The sequence below is a fragment of the Lissotriton helveticus genome, chromosome 3_2 (genome assembly GCF_964261635.1).
Source record: "Lissotriton helveticus chromosome 3_2, aLisHel1.1, whole genome shotgun sequence".
In the NCBI taxonomy this organism is placed as follows: Eukaryota; Metazoa; Chordata; class Amphibia; order Caudata; family Salamandridae; genus Lissotriton; species Lissotriton helveticus.
In genome coordinates this window covers 355,302,687-355,317,925 of record NC_136062.1, presented here as the reverse complement: position 1 = coordinate 355,317,925, position 15,239 = coordinate 355,302,687, and the positions used below count along the sequence as shown (strand labels likewise).

Below are 15,239 nucleotides of genomic sequence, written 5' to 3'. Positions count from 1 at the left end.
CTTCAACAACCTTCAATAAGATGGAGGATTGCAATCACCAAGGCAGGTTAAAACAAAACACAGTGGCAATTAATAAAACACAGAAAGAGTAGGTCTGCAAAGAAAATGTATTTCTTGGGGTTCAGAAAAGTGGGATAAAGTGGGGGAGCAGACACAAAATTGATGAGCGAGTGGGTAGCTATAGAAGATAGACTGCACGCACACCACGGATGAGAGGGTGAGCTGGTATGCATGGTAGATGAGAGGTGACTAAACAAAACTGTGGATGTGACTGGAGGCCAAGGAACAAAAGATGGAATGGTAAAGAAAGATAAAAAAGATAATAGAGGCCAAAGCAACTGTTAAACAGAGAGGACAAGGAAGCCCAGCTCGAGTAAGAGGAGTATCAAGGCACACCATGGGAGGGAGTTGAGAAGTAGGCATACCATTGAACAATGCAAAGGAATCAAGAAAGGGAAGTAAGACACACATTGGATGAGTCATGGAACATGGGTTCACAGCAGATGAGAGGAGGGAGATGGACTGAGGATCAAGAAGTGTGGGAAAGGAGAGTTAGATGCCAGATACATGATTGATGAGGCCAAGACACCAAGAGATGAAGACACCAAGAGGCCAAGACGCATTGAGGGATAAGAGTGTTGGCTGTGGAGCAGCTTGGATGACGATAGAACAAGGCACTAGGTGAGAGAGAGTGGACGAATCCATAGCAGGTTGACAGAGGTAGCAAAGTACATCCAGTAACCAAAAGCTGTTTTTACATGTCTTAGCTTAAACTCATAAGCTCAAACTCATATTGCCTCTTCTCTCTCTAAACAACCAAGCTATGGCATGATGGCTGGTATGCAGCATTTCCCAGTAACCTTTTAGACAGACTGCTAAAGGACAGGACAGGGTAACGCCTGGGTACCCCTCGGGTGATTAGTCGCGCTTTACAAATCCTTGTAACAAGACATAAGATAACAAACCGCATCCCTGCTGTACACCGAATACTTCACTGGTTTCTGGTTACAGACATCATCTTCAAAATCCATAGATTATAAATGTCTTGCATCAGATGGCGCAGATGTACACGACCACGAAAATCACTCCCCATAGGCCCATATGATTTCAAAGTAGAAGCCTGTTGTGACGAGAAACATTAATACATAGGCAGGATATAACAAGTGCTCTTCCTTTTAGCATCCATGTAAAGCAGTCCCACCAGGAGAAGCCTGCCTGCTGCTTAACCCATCTTTAACTATCACACCGGCATCCAAACATGCCAATCATCTGCATCACACCAACACTCCACTCAGAACACTCACACTGGCTGAGCCGCTGGGAACCAGGTAACATAGGAGAAACATTAATACATAGGCAGGATATTACAAGTGCTCTTCCTTTTAGCATCCATGTAAAGCAGCCCCACCAGGAGAAGCCTGCCTGCTGCTCAGCCCATCTTCAACTATCACACCTCACCACACAGGCATGTGGAGAAGCGTGGCTCACTGGTTAGAGGAGGCAGACCTGGAAGCAGAGGTCAGCCTGGGACCAGGGTTCAATTCCCGGCTCGGCGGGGTCTTGAGTCCTAAAATGTCCATGGACTCGACAATTCTCGCTCCGGTGCCTACTCGATTCACGGGTTCACACTCTGCGACTCTGGGCAATAGCTTGCTTAATCTCCACAACGGCCCCTCGCGGTGGGATGCCTGGCTTTCACCTTGTGGATACCCTGCTGGGGTATCTCACAGGGGAATACCAGGACGGGTTCCCTAAGCAAGCGCTTAGAAACCGCTTGGTGATTTGCGCTATATAAATTCCTGTACATCCAAACATGCCAATCATCTGCATCACACCATTCCCAGCGGCTCACGCTGGCTGAGCCGCTGGGAACCAGGTAACATAGGAGAAACATTAATACATAGGCAGGGTATAGCAAAGCCCATATGATTTCAAATTAGAAGCCAATAGAGGCTTTCTGTCCCCACTCAATCACAAGTGGACCAGTCTTTTTCAGTGCAGGCACTCTTATTAAGTGTTCTTCACTTCGACGTGTGGATGACAAAGCTGAAGACACATTTGATAAAGGGCTTGTGAGTGAGGTAGAAGAAGATTATATCTGTCATAGAATACAAGACTATGCTGAAGGAAGGCTTTGGTTATTTGCAGAGAGAGAAGGACCCTTTTGAACAACTAGACATTGTACGTATCCCAACCATCAGAGATGAAGGGCGTAGAAATGTTCAACCACCGCCCACCTTGCCTTTTTTCTGTATGAACACGGCCAGAAACATGCGCTATACATTCAGAAACATTTCTGAAAAAAAAATACTGGGTCTGTAAATGCATTGCAGTCTCCCGGCCAGCCTGTCAGGGCGAGTAACCTCATATATGCAGTGTTAGAATCTTTTGGGCAGGCTGATGATGAAAATATGTAGTTGTGGTAGGTTTCTTTATGGCGAAGTACATGCTACCATAGGACAAGTTTTTTAAACGGACATTTTATATTCAATAGCTTCTGAAATTGCCTCGTTGCACTGCACCCAGTTTACCAACTATATGCACCTGGAACCAATGGAAGGATGCACGTGCCGGGCACCCTGACACTCATGAGACCCGGGGGAACAGACCTTTGGTGGGGAAATGCTCCTGCCCGAGGGAGGATGAAAGATAAAGTCTTGTTTTCAAAAACATTATAGAAATTTGAAGAAAAAAATGTTTTTTGCGATGTCTCAGCCACTCAGTCAGGGCGAGTGAGGGCTGTCATCCAATGATAGAATCCTTATAATGCAAAGACATTGAAAATATACGTTACAATATGATTCCTTACGGCTTTGAGGTTCATACCTGCAACAAAAGAAAAGGAGATATGAGCATTGTGACTGCGGTTGCTTCTGAAATTGCCTGGTTGAACTAAGCTTGGTTTATTGCCTGTGGGGGCACCACAAAACAATGACAAAGATGCATGCTTTTTGTACCAACTCAGTAGACTGAGGGGAATTTAGATTTTGGTTAACGTTTGGTAGAGATACGCTGCTGCACATTAGAGGCTGATCAGAAAAGGCATAATTAGAAAAAGGTTTCAGGAAATTTGAAAATCCAGTTTTATATGTTATGCTGGCCATCAATTCAAGGAGTGGAGGGGGTGGGGTGCCACCAAGATGTTGAAATTATATTATGTGTTATGTTGTCCCATGACTGAGTTAATATCTTCGACTGAATGAAATGTGCCCCATATGCATTTGGGCTTCATTGGTGCTGAAATTACCCACCTGCACTTTGTCTTGTTTACCTCCTGGGTGTTACCCGCCTGCAGTCTCTCTGGTTTACCTCCTGGGTGTTACCTGTCTGCACTCTCTCTGGTTTACCTCCTGGGTGTTACCCGCCTGCACTCTCTCTGGTTTACCTCCTGGGTGTTAACTGCCTGCACTCTCTCAGCTTTACCTCCTGGGTGTTACCTGCCTGCACTCTGTCTGGTTTACTTCCTGAGTGTTACCCACCTGCACTCGGTATGGTTTACTTCCTGGGTGTTACCTGCTGCACTCTCTCTGTGTCACCTCGTGGGTGTTACCCGCCTGCACTCTCTCCGGTTTACGTCCTGAGTGTTACCCGCTGTTAGACATGGGGGTCCCTAGTTGGCAGAGGTAGGTACCTTTGTCCAAATAGGGACCCGTCTCCCTAGTCAGGATAAGGGAGTTACACTCCTAAAATAACCCCTGCTCACCCCCTTGGTAGCTTGGCGCGAGCAGTCGGGCTTATCTTTGAAGCAGTGTGTAAAGCATTTGCACATAACCAACAGTAATACAGTGTCAGCACTACAAAAGGACACTACACCAGTTTAGAAAAAAATGTCCAATATTTTTATATACTTAAGACGACCAAAAACAAAAAAAATCCACAATACAGTGCTTAGAAAACTACAGTTATCAAATTAACCTTGAAAAACAGTTCCTTGATGTCGATAGCTCCCTCAAGGGCTATCACTGCATCGTGAACAAACAAATCCAAACAGTTCTGGCTGACCGTGGCGTCGCGGGCCAGCTACGGTGTTGGGTAGACCCGCAAAACAGTGCCTTTAGAAATGCAGGGCGTTGGCGACCTCTCGTTGAGCTTCCGAAAACATGGCATCCGCAGGCGTCGGTTCCGGAGATCGGTGCAGGAGTCATCGGGTCCTTGAAGGCACATGCGTTGCAGTTCAAAATCCTCGCATTTGAAGTCAGGAGGGCTGACATCGGCAGGCTGCGGTGTGAAGTGCAACGGTGCAGTGCCCTCAGGTCAGGGTTCGAGCAGCGACTCGGTGGCGGCATCAGATGACTGAGGTCGCGGTGCGAAGTGGTGCAGTGCTCGTCACGGTGCTGGCTGGTCACAGTGCAAGCAGCGACATCGTCATTGCTGAAGAGCTGTCGTCGGCTGACGAACTGGAGTCGATGGCAGCAGCATCGGTAGGCCAAGACTGCGGTGCGTCATGTAACTTTACGAGCGGTGCCCTTGAACCATTGTGCAAGCAGCAGCGTTGATTTCAGCGTCGAGTGTCGTCGTCAGGCTACCAAGGCGGCGTCATGTAGGAAGGCAATGCGGAGTGCGGTGCCCATAGGTCACAGTGTGAGCAGAGGCTCAGTGGCGGCATCAGCAGGTGTCGCCGGTAAGACCAGGGTCACGGTGCGGCGTTGCCCTCTGCGGTGCCTTCAGGACACAGAGTTGGCAGCAGCGTCATAGACGGCGTCAGGTTGCTCTTTCTTCTGTTGCAGCACAAAACACACAGTTCCCAGTGCTGAGGGCAGAAGAGTTTGAAGTATTTGCTGTTCCTGAAACTTCTTGAACAGGGGACAAGCTCTACCTCAACCCCTTGGAGAAACTCACAAAAGTAGATTCCAGAAAGTTCAGTCCAGTCCTTTCACTGTCCAAGATAAAAGCAGCCACTGCAGGCCAACACCGCAAAGCACCTAGCAAAGTGGCAGTTCCTCCTCACAGCTTCTCCAGCTCTTCTTCTTGGCAGTCTCCTTGGTCCAAAAGAGTTTTGAAGTTCAGGGGTTTGGGCTCTACTTTTATAGCCCCAAATCATTTGTCCTCTCAGGCAGAGAGTGTCTGTACCCAGCCAGAACCAGTTCTGCCTTCTCTGGTGTGGCCCCCTGGCAGGAGGTGGAGACTGCATTGTCAGAGGCAGACCAGGCCCATTCAGGTGCAAGGAAATCTCCTCCCCCTACTCTAAATGCAGCCCAGGTCTATTCAGCCCTTTCCTGACCCACCTAGACTATCCAGGGCCACTGCTGCTCCCCAGCCCCAGTCATGCAAAACCCAGTCAGTCAATCCACAAACCCAGCAGAGACCTGCTGGCTGACTGAGCAAGAAAATACCAACTTTCTAAAAGTGGTATTTTCAAACCCAGAATATAAAAGTCACCTTGACTAAAAGATGCATCTTTAGATTCTGAGTTCAGGCATACTAAACTTTATTTTCCTACCTAGTTCCCAGGGCCAGTTAGGTTTATAAGATGTTATAAACAAACTTCCCATTCTGCCCTTCCTATGGGGAACATGTAGCCTTGCAATAGTGAAAAACGAAATTGGCAGTAAATCACTATCAGGACATGGCACACACACCAGTGCATGTCCTACCTTTCACATACACTGCACTCTGCCCACAGAGGTACCTTGGGCCTACCTTAGGGGTGACTGACATGTAAGAAAAGTGATGGTTAGGGCCTGGTAAGTGGGTGCACTTGCCAAGTCGACCTGGCAGTACCAGAATGCACTTCGCGTCTGCAATGGAATGCTAGAGTTACATTTACAGTTCATTTGCATGGGTGCAGCCCACTAACAGCATTTGATTTACAGGCCCTGGCACGCTCAGTGCACTTTGCTAGGGACTGACAGGTAAATCAAATATGGCAATCATGGAAACACCAATCCATAACACAGTTTACTACAGGAGCACTTGCACTTTACCACTGATCAGCAGTGAGAAAAGTGTGAAGAGACACTAAGCCAGAAAAAACAGAGTCAAAGCCGAATATTCAGAAAACAAAAACTCAGGGGAAACACGCCAAAAGATGCCCAGTCTAACACCCGCCTGCACTCTCCGGTTTACCTCCTGTGTGTTACCCACCTGCACTCTCTCTGGTTTACCTCCTGGGTGCTACCCGCTTGCACTCTCTCTGGTTTAAGCTCTGGGTGTTACCCGCCTTCACTCTCTCCGGTTTTCCTCCTGGATACACTCACAACTATTGCAAAATCAGTCACATCTGCTTTCCCTAGATGAAGGAGACCCATGAACATTAACATGTAGGACTGTCCCCACTGATATATTTCTGTTTGCATGAGCTACAAGAGAAAAGCAAAATGTATTGAGCAAATCTGAAAGAAATACGTAGTGATAGATTCTTTACCTTAGAATTACCCCTAAGCATCAGACTGGATACGGAAAGTTTTTTCGTCAGCAGTACCCCTGAGCATCGGTAGGCGTCTTCGTGCGACTCTGTGTGCGTCGTTGGCACCGTGATGACGTTGCTGGAGCTACTTAGACGCACCCACGTGCGCTGACGACCGTTCTTTCTTTTTCTGTGCCAGCAAGCGCAGATCCGGGAAGAGCAAGTACCCCCAGTCAATTTTTGACCTAGCTTTTTCAAGGCCTTTCAATTCATTTCTTCGAGTCGATCGACTCCCGGTGTCGTAGGGATGCCCGGCTTCAAGAACTGTGGGGACTATCACCATATGATGTCGGTGACCGACCCACACGTGTGTGTTTGTACTGCCTGAGGCGCGCCCACTACTCCAAGTCGTGCCCCGACTTCCGGGCCATGGTGCCAAAAACTTTGCGGGAGCGGTCCCGAAAGTTGCCGTAAGTCCGCCAGTCGGCTCTGCACCGCTCAAGGTCCCGGTCCTGTGGGAGGTCGAGGGACCGGTTGCGGAGCCGTCACCATTGTTCCTCTGGATATAAGTCTTCGCACTCGGGGTCAGGTAAGTCGAAGCATTCGAAGAAGAAGTCGAAGAAGCACTGTCAATATTAGACTTCCCGTCGCGGCGGAGCCTGTGATGTTGCCGCCGGCCTACCCACCTTTTCTGGGTCCGTCGGCGACACCGGCAAAGTTGCAAGAGTTTCTTGTTGCCATGGCCCGACTCTTTGGGCCGTCTAGCCCCGCCGGCCTGCCTTCGGGCCCTGCAGGCCCGACTGGAGGTCCTGCCCTTCTGACGCCGGTGGTTCCAACCCCGGCGCCGCCGTTGGCTCCGGCCCCGGCGTCGCAGTACCTCACTGGATCCAGGCTCGGATCCAGGGCGACACCAGTTGACCTGATCACACCTCCACCGGTATCGACCCCACCTCAGGCACCACCTCCAACGTCTTCCGGTACCACCGTCGACGTCATCCCCGGGTTCAGCCCTGTACCGGACACGGTGCTGGAACGGCGTCCCTCCACTAAAACAGTATACGCCTGCAGGTGGAATACATTTGTGGCATGGTGCACAACTAAGGTTGTGGATCTCCTTTCTGCCCCTCTTTCAGAGGTCCTCCTCTTTCTACTTTTTTTTGCCCAGCAGGGCTCTGCTCTGGGCACTACCAAGGGCTACCTTTCTGCAGTCTCGGCCTTTCTCAGGCGTCCTAATCAACCCTCTCTTTTCAGGTCCCCTGTTGTTAATAGATTTCTCAAAGGCATTACTCACCTTTACCATCCTATTCCATTTGTGACTTGTATCTGGTACTTACTTTTTTGATGTGCTCTCCTTTTGAGCCGCTCCACAACGGTCCTCTTAGTTTGTTGATTTTGAAGACTGCTTTCCTGGTTACCATCACCTCCGCTAGGTGCGTGAGTGAGCTCTAGGCTCTTTCTTGTAAGCCTCCTTTTCTGTCAGTCCATCCGGACAAGGTTGTGCTTTGCACACGTCCTTCCTTCTTGCCAAAAGTTGTCACTCCTTTTCACATTGGGCAGAGTACCACCTTGCCCACTTTCTTTCTGCCACCGCACCCTTCCAGAGAGGAAGAGAGAAGCTCCACCTTCTGGACCCAAAACGTGCGCTTTCATTTTACTTAAATCGCCCACAACAGTCCGGGTAGATGACCAGATCTTAGTTGGCTACGTGGGCGCCAAGAAAGGCCGGGCTGTACACAAGAGGACTATCTCCTGCTGGGTTGTCTTGTATATCAAAGCCTGTTATTCTTTGGCTAAAAAGGAACCTCCAGTGGGGTTGCTCGCCCATTCTACCAGGGCGACAGCAGCTACCACTGCTTTGGGACGTGGTGTCCCCCTGCAAGACATCTGTCAGGCAGCCATGTGAGCCTCGCTGCACACTTTTACTAAGCATTATTGCCTTGACAGTCAAGTTTGGAGAGACGGCTTCTTTGGCCGTTCTGTTCTCCATGACTTTCTGGTGTGATCTTTGTTCGCAGACCCACCACCGGGGTTGGTATTACTGGGGTATCTATTCGGAGGTAAGGAATCTATCACTAACGTGTCTCTTTCAGATGCACAAGTTACTTACTTGTGTAACGATATATCTGTAAGAGACATTAGTTAGTGATAGATTCCTTACCGCCCTACCCATCCTCCCCGTTCTGCGAACTGATTTCTAAGGTTAAGGTCATTCCTTTCAGGGCGCTAGTTTCAATGCACCAGTGGTCAATATCTTGCATGGCTCTGCGTTCCTGGCGTGGAAAGTCGTGTACAGAACTGTCGTCAGCGTGCGTGGGCGCGTCTAAGTAGCTCCAACTACGTCATCTCGGCGACTGCGACGCCAGCGATGTACGCAGAGCCGTACCACGACACCTACCGACGCCTGGAGATATTCTAAGGTAAGAAATCTATCACTAACTAATATCTCTTACAGATATATCTTTTACACAAGTAAGTACCTTCTGCAACAGTTCCGGGTGCATGCACAGTCTTTCTGCACTTCAAGTCTCTTATCCCCACTATCAATTCAGTTCCTTGCTTCAAACTAGGAAAGTCCCTTGTTAATGGACCTTAATGCAGGTGATAAAGCAAGCTTAGAAAAAGCTAAATTTGTACGGAATTTGGTTAAATAATGGGAAATGCATGTTTTACGTCATGCAAATCTAATTTCTCTTTTTTTGCTTAAGATACGTTAAGGGCTGTTCTTCTGCCCCCTCAGATATTTTCCAGAGAGCTTCAAATTTACATTGCATGTTTGCAAATTATGTGCTTGCACAAGTACTTTTGGTGAATTTGACCATATAATTATTGCTTTTTCGCCCACCATGTGATTGCACATGGATTAAAAAGCTACACAGCACACCTAAATAAGCAATACTAATTAATGCTGTGAGATCCAGTAGGAGTCTACATTTTGCTTCTTAATGACACAGCTTAGACATGCTAAATGCTTTTTCTAATATCTGCGAGTGATTACCTGTTTGTAGTTTAAAGTTTTCTCAATCCTTATACTTTATGAGGTTGATTACATGAGCACTTATTTTGATCAGGTAATAACAATTGTATGTAAATTGTTCTATAGGCACTGTGGAGAAGGTGGTACAGAAAATTATAATTGGGTCTTTTAGGGCAATGCAGAATATAAGTTATTTCATCCTTTTAGAGAAAGTGACATTTGATGGTGATGAGGAATGAATTGGTCCATTTGTATTCTTATTAGGTTGTCTTAGATGTTGGCTGTGGTACTGGGATACTTTCAATGTTTGCTGCCAAAGCAGGAGCAAAGATGGTGATTGGAGTCGACCAATCAGAAATCATTTACCAAGCAATGGACATCATCAGGTACGTTTACCCAACTTCTATGGAACTGTCATCAAGTGCACACAAATGTTATTTTGAATATGCAATAATTTGGGTATTTCATGCAGGGAACTGTAATCCAATTAGTGTTTTTCAGAATGCACATAGAAGATGATGTGCTTATTCGGAATCTACAATCCATCGCAGGTATTCAACTAGTTTTGTAGTTGAAAAGGAAGTAGTAGATCCTAGAACTATTTATGAAGCTTAAAGTTGTTTTTACTGATTTGTATAGATCACTCGCACAGGCCTTTCTTAATCCTATGCGTTCTTTGGTCAGCAAGGGTTAAGAACAGGAACCACGCCTTGGCCTGGGTTCTTACTTATGTTCATTGGCAAGACTCTTGAGGTAGGAGCAGGTTCATGAAGAGCTATGACCAAGTTCATGAAGATCTGGTTGCAGATATTTTGATCAACAACTGTGCTTTACCTCCCTCTGTCACTTGCATACATGGTAGCCATTGCCTTGATGCACCAGTCTTTGCCCCTGGCATATGGATCTTTCAGGCGTAATGGCAGTAGCAATAGAGGAGCGGCACAGAGCTTAGCCACCTATTTATGAAGATCTACATGTGAATGGCCTAACTTGGTTAAGACTCTGGCATGCAATCCTGATTTTATAAGCCAAGCCAGAACCGGTTGCTGCACAGATCAAAACAAGCAGCTTTATTATTATTTCTGCGCGTGGATGAAAGGTCCATGAAACGCTTTGGTAGACGCGTTTCAGCTTGTGCAGTTCAAACAGTGATGTGCTTTATTCCCTAGTATATGGCATCAAATCTAAATATCATGGCAAGTGCCCAGCATTACGCATTTCGACCACGTTGCAGCGGTCTTGAACACATGACACGCCGGACCCCATAACGACAATAAATAGTGTTCAGGTGAAATTGATTTGGTCACTCCCCTAGCATAGTAGAGCTAAAAGACATACTAGGCAGACATAGAGATGAAAAAACAAAAACCTAAGTATTTTTTTAAAAACCAATGCTCCTGCTATAGACATTAACACACAGTTATGGATCCATACAGAGGAGTCTCTGATATCAGAAAATCAGCAAATAACATATCCACAGAAAAAACAATGTATAATTAGAACCATGTGGTAGGTGGTGGTGACTCACAAGTAATACAAAGAGTAAAGATCCAAAATACATGTTAAAAATCAGTATTAATGTCATATTGATTAGCTCGTAAAAAAGAGGGAAGTGCAAACCAATAAAGTGCAAGTGCAAAAATTATTACAATCATCATGTGTTGTCAGCTATTGTCCTACATAGTTGACAATGAGAGAATAAACAACAAAAGCCGTAGGTATGCCTTATTCATATGAGAAATAAAGTGCATATTATATTTTGCCGCGGGCGATGGGGTCCGGAGGGCCTAATAAATCTCGGTGAGGAGGGCCGCTCCCCCTTTCCTTTTATATTGTACTCAACTCCTGAGGATGCGGTACCTGGGGCCTATTAAGGCTCAGGCAGGGAAGCTGCATACCCCCCTTAGCATGGAGTTGGCCGCCTGTGACAAGTGGTTGCCTGTGGTGAGTTGGCCTTTGTGGCCAGGCCCTGCAGCCAACCCCCACCACACCGTGCACGTCTAAAGGCCATACGCGGCAGCGGTTGGCTTTACCGATGGTAATACAATGTTACATACTTATATATGTGTGTGTTTGTGTATGTATGTGTATATATATATATATATATATATATATATATATATATATATATATATATATAAAACAAAGGGTAAAGGGGCGTTATAGTTATAGCTATCTCATGTAGCTGTAACTCATTCTCTAAAGTAACTATAACTCTCACCCCCGCCATGCACAATGTTGTTATTAATGATGTAATTTCAGATGTTGCAGTGGTTTTAACAATGATGTGACTGAACATGTCATGAGGGATGTAATTAATATAAGAGGTCATAAGCAATGAATGGAAGACGGCATGAGTTAAAAGGCTTGGTGGTTCCACTGCCCCTTCTAGGACACCGGCAGGCTCCTAAATTATTATTTTTTTGGCTGTTGGAGCTGTAGGGCTAAAGTTTTGCCCAGGCGGTCTCCCTTCCCCAACCTACGCGCCTGGGTCTCTTTGCCTAAGAACAGGATTTACCCGCATTGCCTCCTCTTGGTAATCTGATATCTTTTTGTGTATGCTGGCCAGGGTGTCCGGTTCGCCAGAGCTGTGAAATCGGGCTTCGAGTGTAGAGATATCAGTTTTAAGCTCCGTGATCGTACTGCGGATGGACTTCAGAACGCCATGCTGTTTGGCTAGGCATTGGCCTCGGATCACCGCCTTAAAGGCGTCTCAGAGTATGGCGGGGGAGCCAACCGATCGGATCACAGCCTTAAAGGCGTCCCAGAGTATGGCGGGGAAGCCAACCGATCCAGTGTTGTACTCAAAATAATCTTGAATTGCTGCACGTATTTCTTCCCTGAAGACAGAGTCCCTGAGGGCTCCAGGGGACATTCCCCATGTGAATGCATTCAGAAGTGTGCTTGGGAACTGGATAGTCAGTTGCACTGGTGTGTGATCAGAGAGAGTGGTGTGGGGCAGGTGGGTGACTGTGGGTTGCCAGAGGAGCATGTTTCTGGTCACCAACCAGTAGTCTATTCTCAACCATGCTCTGTTTTGCAGGGAAAAGCATGTGCCCGAGCGTGTGTTGGGGTGCGCGTCTCGCCATATGTCCAAGCGGTGGTTGTCAGCGATGACTGTGGTCAGAGTTAGGGCGGTTTGTGGGTGTGGTCGCCTGGAGCTACCCTCCCTGTCCAGGGCATTTATTAGTGGAACATTCAAGTCGCCACACCATATTGTTGTCTGTGATATAGTGTCTGCAATTAAGTGCCTGACTTTGGTGAGAAAACTCTTGGTCGACCCCGCTGGGGCCGTAGACTGTAGAAAGGGTTACTGGGTGATTGTAGAGTGTGCCTGTCAGAATTAGATACCGCCCGTCGCCATCGATGATGCAGTGTTTCGTAGTCCAGGCCAGGCCCTTACGGATAAGAATGCAGATGCCACTTGTGTAATTAGAATATGTGGCTGAGTAGGAGGTGCCCCATCCCCTAGTGAGTAGTGGAGGGAGAGCCCAGCCAGGGAGGTGGGTCTCTTGGAGTAGGCAGATATCTATTTTATGCCTATTGAGGTAGGCTTGTACCAGGCAGACCTTTCTGCCGTCATTTACGCCTTTGACATTCCATGTTATAAGCTTAACTGTAGCTAAACCGTGCATCCCTGTCCTGTGAGATAATGGCAAGCCGTAGCAGTGAGGTATCGCCATGTGCCGGTGGTGTTGTGAGCTATGTTCTCACAGTCGTGCATGGTAAGAAAAGAGATGTGCAAGTCAGAAAGCCAACAATTTGGAAATTTTGTAAACAAACTTCAAAGAACTTAACAAACCAACCCCCCTCCCCTTCCCACTCCAGCCCTCAATTAGATTGAGAAAACCCTCCCTCTCCCATATTTGAAACACCAGAGAATCATCCCTGGGAGCTGTGGAGTTGCTGCATGAGCTAACCCTCCCCAGAGGAGGCTAGGTGGGCGAGCATTAAGCTATAGAGAACGGAGCTTATATTCGCAGAGCCTCTCATATAGGTGCTTTGCGTCCCTCTGCCACCGGTCCCATAGCAAAATACTACTTACTACCAAGTAGAATGCAGTTCTGCAGAGCCTGCAGAGAGACATCATGAAATTGTCAGCGTCTTTAAAGGCTCAGGTCTTCCATTAGCAGATCAGTGCCGTCAGCATTCAAATCCAGGCCCAAGCTGTGGCAGGTTGTAGGTTTAATGTCAGCTGTGCTTCGGTGGGGACCTGAGAGGATGCTCCCTGTGATTTCTTGGGTTTTACAGCTTCCTCTTCGCCGACGGCGAACGGCGGTGTCGCTTCGCCGGCGAGCGCCGACGCCGATCCCGTCGACGTCGATCACTCGACATCGACGCCGACGATGACGACGACGAAATCGTCAAAGGAGACTTCGACGGCGGCCTGTGTAACTCCCTCGACGCCGACCGTCGACGTTTCTTCGACCCAGAGCCCTGGGGAACAGACCGTAGTCATCCCTCTCGACGTCGTGGTCCGTGCCACCGACCCAGGCGGAGAATGGGAACGTTTACTGGTCTTCCTGCCCCTGGGGAGCCCCCCAGAGGCCTCAGCATGGGCAGAATAAGCCCCTCCAGACCCACCTTGCGCCTTCAGCCTTCTTTCCTCGAGGCCCTGAAGCCTGATCATCTGTCTTTCCTTCAGGGTCCTGCCAGAGAAGCCTTGACAAATCTCACACTCCTCAGGGATGTGGGAAGAGGGAAGGCAGAGGATACACACCTCATGGGAGTCTGATTTTGCCTTCTTCCTGGAGCACTCCGGGCATTTGTCAAATAATGCAGGTATATTTGACATCAAAAATGAGCAAAAACCAAGAAGAACAGCACTAAAGTACTTTAGAAGCACTCAAATCGAAATTAACAGTGAAAAAACACCAATAAACCCTTGAAAAGGGAGAGCTCAATGCTTGCAGGAGCCGGAAAAAAGAACTGAAAGTAACTGGGACCTGCAGTGCATTCTGGGATACTGTGAAGTTCTGGAAGGTTCTCTTAAAGGCACAGTATCCTATTCTGAGCCACATAATGGCAGCCTATGGGGCTTGTCTGTCCAGGTTCTCCTCTCTATCATTCCAGAGGGTGTTTGCTGTTAAAGCAAGGGAAATCTGTACAGACTTTGCTGTTTTGTGGATTTTGTGGTGGAATTTCTAGTTGAAGTACTGGACAGTGTAGCTTTTATAGGCTGCATTATCTGTCTTTAAATTCTCTCTTAAGTGTCTGTGCAGTTCTGCATTTTTCGACACTGTAAGAGATTATTTTTGATTGCTCCGGGGTCCACGCACATGGGCGGGACTATTCACTAGATTATGACTATAACAGAACTACAGAACTGGAGTTACAGGACAGAAACTACTCCTTATCTATCCCCAGCAGTTCTCCAACATTATTCTGCCATTCCGAGGTGGGTTTAGAATATGTGAGTGACAGAATCCATATTTCCCCATTGCTTTTATGGGGGAAATTTAGACTTCAGAAGATCTGTTATTTTCAAGAGGTATTTTAAGGGACTGCATGAACCTTGACAATGCAATGGCGGTTCCATGGCTACGCTATGTCAAGTAAATATTTTATAAGATAGGCCTAGATAATTATTATGAAAACCCGGAGTCTATCCAATCTAATATGAAGATGGTCATTAAGCATGCATATCATATTGTTTTAAGTATGTCTAGACAGAATAGTAATACAGTGGAATATGTAGCTTTGAAACAACAACAATTCTACTTGTCTTTTACCACTCAGGTTCATTGGCGTTTGTTAATGACGAGATTTCGTTTAAATGCACTGCACTTCCTTGTGGCTTTTATGAAACAGGGGAATGGTGTGAGAGACTTCCCCCTTGCCCATGTAATAATGCAGCCCAACTGAGCACAATGCACTTTATGCTTTTTTGTTCACTTTACAAAGACCCAAGAGCCCCCT

The 15,239-nt window shown here is 47.1% G+C and overlaps 1 protein-coding gene across 1 annotated transcript in view; it reads left to right on the top strand.

Moving 5' to 3' along the window:
* PRMT3 (protein arginine methyltransferase 3) overlaps positions 1–15,239 on the top strand; it is a 919,521-nt gene that overhangs the window by 240,724 nt on the left and 663,558 nt on the right. Inside the window, exon 9 of the mRNA XM_078684663.1 lies at positions 9,585–9,706. Coding sequence (XP_078540789.1) covers positions 9,585–9,706 — 122 coding nt within the window. The remainder of the gene's footprint in view (positions 1–9,584; positions 9,707–15,239) is intronic.